Source organism: Eleginops maclovinus, chromosome 5 (assembly GCF_036324505.1).
Source record: "Eleginops maclovinus isolate JMC-PN-2008 ecotype Puerto Natales chromosome 5, JC_Emac_rtc_rv5, whole genome shotgun sequence".
Classification (NCBI taxonomy): Eukaryota; Metazoa; Chordata; class Actinopteri; order Perciformes; family Eleginopidae; genus Eleginops; species Eleginops maclovinus.
In genome coordinates, this window is record NC_086353.1 from 14,212,232 (window position 1) to 14,217,718 (window position 5,487).

A 5,487-nucleotide genomic window follows, 5' to 3' on the forward strand; every position below is an offset into this window, starting at 1 on the left:
TGCAACCTTTGACAAAATCCAATTATGAAAAACACTTCACATCATTTTATGCAAATTGAAAATGAGTAAAGGGGAACAGCATATGCATCCCCATCTAACCGTTACACTTGTCAAGTTTAGCATGTATTTTTGATGATAAAATCAAACTTATATGTGATACTATCTTTGCAATACAAAAATAAATGCAATGAATGCAAAATCAAAGAGCAGTGTAGGTTACCCCACATTGTATCTGTTGCCAACATGTGAGATCATGTGATTTCCAACAAGTCAGAAGACTTGCATTAGTCAAACAAACATCTCTAAACCAACAATCACAGGTTAATCATTGTTGGTTGCAGTTCATAGGAGCAGACATTCAGATGTGTGGATGGAGTGAACAGTGACAGGTGTAGCATAAAAAGTTCTGTTAAAAAATAATTCATGACTGGATTTGGATTCATTTGGAACTACAACAAATGTGAGTTATGTTATACTTTTGCAACTTTTTTGTTTATTAACCACTGAACCAGGTCAATGTTATTATAGTATATTTTGTAACATTATAAATTACTATCATATATAACTTTGCTTTATTTTTTGCAAATGGAAACTGTAGCTAAATTATCAACGTTTTATAATATTTGATAGGACAACATCACTGTTTCAGGTGTTGCACCACATTATTAATATTTTCTTTTGGCTTAGTGCCATATTCAGTTTGAAATCCTCACTTAGAAAACATCCAACTTTCCAATTATATTTTACTCCCTTTCCCCCATTCTCTGTTTCAGATGAAACAACAGGCTTTACTTTGCCTCTTGCTGCAGCTCTCTTTTGAGGTAGGACTGCCTGAGAATTGCAGCTCACACAGAATGTGTACCAATATCTTCCATAGCCATTTTTAGTCAAATTGAACAAGTGCTTAAACCTTATCAAGTTTGTCGGTTGAATATAGCAGCTTTCCCTCAAGATGTGTAACAATGTATTTCTGTCAAGCTTTCTTCAGGCACAAGTCTTTTGGTGGTACCTGGTTCCAGTCTGGAGCTGCCATGTTTCTCGTTTCAAACTGACTTCACTGGAGCGGCCATCACTTGGAAATTCAATGGTCTAATTATATTTCATACGATTCACTAAATTGCAAAAGTTCCCAGTTATATGTTTATTCATTTTGACCTTTTTCCTTACACAGGTAATGAGATAAATGCCAATATTCAGAATGGCTCGCCTAGAGTTAAACAGGGTGGCATGTATCTTTTTATATCTCTTGTTACTGCTGCCAACGAGGGCGAGTACTCATGTTTGATAAAGGAGAGCGATATGGAGATGATAACAACATACAAAGTAACAGTTGATGGTGAGGAACATACCCATTTCTCTCTCTATTCAATTTACAAATATCATGGCTGTAAAAGGGTCTGAAGTGTGTTTGCCTTTACCTCCAGCATCCTTGGACCACACCATCAAGGTATTCAAAGGCTCCACCGCTCACCTCCCATGCCATTTCCCACCGTCTGTGGAAGTCAAAGCCAATGCACGTTGGTCTAAAGAGACAGGTCTTGACAATGAGATGTTGAATCCTGAAGACGATTCACCAGATGAAAATAACAGATTGGCGATGCTATATCCACTGGACCATGATCAGACCATGATCATCAGAGATGCTGGCATGGAGGATGCTGGGACTTACCTTTGTCAATCTGCTGAGGGGAAGAAGCTGAGCTCCGTAAATGTCATTGTTGAAGGTAGGTCTGGCCCCATGATACAACAGAGATAGGGTATCGGTAATGAAGATGCAATTTGTTACAAGGGGTTGGGTTTCTGCTAAACAGAAAATCCCTTTGAATAAGAAGGTAATTATCCAACCTGTTTTAGCCTGAGCAGTCTCTTGAAGGAATTATAGATTTATAAAGGATGTAAATATCTGACACCACAGTAACGCCCCTTGACTGTGGCCTAGAGGAATTGTGGTAAAGTAATTTAGAACTTTTTACTTGACTATTTATAATGGAGTAACCATCATCTCCCATTTCTTGTATTCCATTGTTTGCTTTTGAGCATATTGTTGTTTTCTGTGTTTTGTATCTGTCCTTTGTGTGTGTCATAAATGTTTATAATGTTTGAATTTAATGTATAATCGTATTGGCAAACATTTCTGTGTATGAATGAGATGTGTTCACAAAAATTAGGTACAGCATTCATGCACATTTTCAACCATCTGTTTTACTTGGTTTCAGTTGCTCCTACTGCTGCTCCTCACTCGTGCAGCGGCTTCACCACAGCATGGGAGCCCTGCCAGGACGAGAACAGTCGCACAGGGGAACCCATGTTGCGGGAATCCATCACAGAGTTTTCCATTAAGTTGTATTCCTACCTTAGAGAATCACAACCTTCCAGCAACCTGCTCTTCTCTCCTATCAGTATCACCGGGGTACTATCCCATTTGTTATTAGGTATGACAAAGGAAGCAAGAACTTTCTTTTAAAACTGCATGATGGTTATTATTATTCTTGCAAATTCTAAAACTAGTCTTATTGTGAACTAATCCTTCAATAGAAACTGATTGGCTTACAGCCAAGAGCCACAAACAGGCAGGGGGAGAAATGAGGGGTCTGAATATAACATTGATTTTTTTTTAAAGGTTTTATTGAGTTTGTTCATTCTTAGTCCAAGCAATATTATCCCTTTGTTACCTCTGCACACAAAGAAAATATTATTTTGTATATGCCTACAGGAAGTTAGATTTAAAAATGTGTTTTTTCTCTTTGAAATGTCACAGGAGTTTTTCTCTACTTATATGAATTGTCAGTCATACTTTGCCCCTTTCATTTTCACTCCAAAGCACAGTAGTATTTCTATCTATATTATAATTTTTCTCATTCTGTTGCATTCAGGTGCAAGAGGTGACACCCGTAAAGCCATTGAGAGGGCTGTCTGTGTGCCTCACGACTTCCACTGTGTCCACCTGCAAATGAAGAAGCTGAGAGAGAAGTTGGCCGGTTCCTTGCAGATGGCTTCTCAGATCTACTATAACCCAGGTAAAACTATCGCTGTGTGAAGATCACAGAATAGCTCCTCTGAAGTCAAGAGAAGAGAGTCAAGATGAAGAGATTCTGTGTCCCAAAGAAATCTCAATCTCTGCAGCTCATTGTGGTTTCTCTGTTCTCTTCCTCAGAAATCAAGCTGAGCGAGTCCTTTACTAACCAGTCCATCCAGTTCTATGAAGCTAAGCCCGTCATGCTGCTGGATACCAGTGAGAAAAACACAGAGATGATCAACAGCTGGGTGGCAAATAAGACCAACAATAAAATCCAGCAATTGGTCGACTCTGTGTCACCCAGCACACAGCTGATGCTGCTCAACGCTGTCACCTTTACCGGTCAGTATAGTGTGTGTGCACAAGTGTATGAATGTGCATGTGAAAACTAATACATTGTCTGTACTTCAGGTCAGTGGAAGGTCAAATATGAAATGGAACCCAAGAAAGGGCTCTTCACAAAATTGGATGGTGATCTGGTGATTGTACAGGTCCTTTATCACCCGAGATACAAGGTGGCTATGACATATGTAGACCAGCTAAAGGCGCAGGTGAGAAACAAACAACACCCACCTTAACGCACCCATTCACATACTCAACAACAGACAACTACACACTGTGAGGAGGGTTAAGGTGAAATTGGGGGCTAAGACACTGTGTGAGGTGAAAAGTTCTTCTCATTGTTGTATACAATAAATCTGACTACATAGACATCGCAACAGATTTTTGTATTCAGTTTTACCAACAGTTTTTGATTATATTAATTGTATGGTCTATTGTGAATAGAACCGTGCATAGAAAGATAATACTCCTTATAACTCCAAAACTTGCTTGATAGTCGTCACAATTTGAAGTTTTCTTCAGAACCAAAGTATTCCTGTGGTAGTTTTGGGCATCTTCAAGGGTACATTGTTAACACAAACTGCTAATAGCTATTTTATTATGCTTTGAATGGTGCCAATTCACAAAAAAGGTTTCAAATATTGGCACAAAAAAGGTCTGAAGTTATAGTGCACAGATAAATTGACTCCATGGCGACAACAAAGCATTATGTGACCTGTTTGGAACATGATTGATACATTCATATTTTGACATAAGAGTAGATTGGGTGAGGGTCTTGATGTGCACAGTTGTCTCAATGTGGTCTTTCAGGGCCTCTCAGTGGTAGACTTCAAACATCCCTGCTATACAGTAAAACCTCGATTTTTCATTTTACCAACAGGTAGCAAGGTTTGCTCTCACAGGGGACAGCAGTCTTTACATCCTGCTACCTCGCTCAAACAAAGTGGCTGACCTGCAGCAGGTGGAAGAGAGTCTGACTGATACAGCTGTGCATCAAATGATCCAGGAAGTACAAAGTACAACTCCTGAACATATGGAGGTCTCTCTGCCCAAAATCGAGTTAGATGTCCAGCCAGACATGAACATGCTCATCAAGAAATTGGGTTAGTTTAACTTTCATGGTCTGTCAGACTATTTTAAAACCTGCCATGCTTTCAGGTTGTGTAGTTGTATTACTTTATCAACCAGCCAGGAGACAGCCTTTAAGTGTCATTATTGAAAATAGCATGCACATCCTTCTGCTTCTCTCCCTGTATCAGATCCATTCACTTTGCTTTTATCCCTGCTTCTCCCCCACTTAAACTCTTCTCTCCATTTCCCCCTAACCAGGACTGTCGTCCCTCTTTGAGAATGCCAACCTGTGTGGGCTGTACTCTGAGGATAGGGTAGTTCTAGATGATGCCAGACACAGAGCCTTCCTCGCACTGAATGAACGAGGGGTAGAGGCCGGGGCCGTCACCACCATGTCGTTCTCTCGCTCCTTCCCGTCCTTCTCTGCCCTGCGGCCCTTCATCATGCTGTTGTGGAGTGACAAGGCCAATGTGCCGCTCTTTATTGGCAGAGTGACCGACCCATGAGAAAGAGAAAAGGAGGTGGAGATGTAACAGATATGGCAAATAAAGGCTGTCTGGTCGAATGGAAATACATTTAATTATTTTGCTCTGCTTTGACAGAAAAAAAAATCAGTTTTGCTCACAGCAAAGTAAGTGACCATCACAAAAACACATATAGGCCTGGATGTGGATTTTGTTTTAAAAGACTACGTTGAATAAAAATATATTAACACATGGGGTGGCTGTCTTATGTTTCACAATAATTAAATGTTATTCGAAGGAAGACAGACAACAACTGAAACAACTTCAATTTATTTTGCGAAGAAGTTACACAAACCCACCACAGGATGGCAGCCATACTGTGTGATTGAGATTGACAGTGAATACAAAGGGACTGCAGTAGTGAATTCCCCATCTCATTCGCCCCGGCCCTCCTGCATCGTTACCACTGATTTCAATGTAAGGAAGACGAAGTGTCAAAATCTGTGACAGTAAAGGTTTTGTTATTTAAAGCAACAGCTTGCTTGGTAATCATAGCAACTGAGCAAAAATACCCTGAATCATCATATTCACAAA

At 39.9% G+C, this 5,487-nt stretch overlaps 1 protein-coding gene across 1 annotated transcript; it reads left to right on the forward strand.

The window, feature by feature from the left end:
• Positions 1 to 300: 300 nt before the first annotated feature.
• serping1 (serpin peptidase inhibitor, clade G (C1 inhibitor), member 1) lies at positions 301 to 5,145 on the forward strand. The gene is made up of 11 exons (XM_063884397.1): positions 301 to 460; positions 774 to 821; positions 979 to 1,087; positions 1,172 to 1,336; positions 1,425 to 1,724; positions 2,217 to 2,432; positions 2,874 to 3,017; positions 3,155 to 3,358; positions 3,428 to 3,567; positions 4,239 to 4,461; positions 4,688 to 5,145. The coding sequence occupies exons 2-11, from the start codon at positions 774 to 776 to the stop codon at positions 4,933 to 4,935; spliced, it is 1,797 nt and encodes a 598-aa protein (XP_063740467.1). The 5' UTR covers positions 301 to 460; the 3' UTR covers positions 4,936 to 5,145.
• Positions 5,146 to 5,487: the final 342 nt, after the last annotated feature.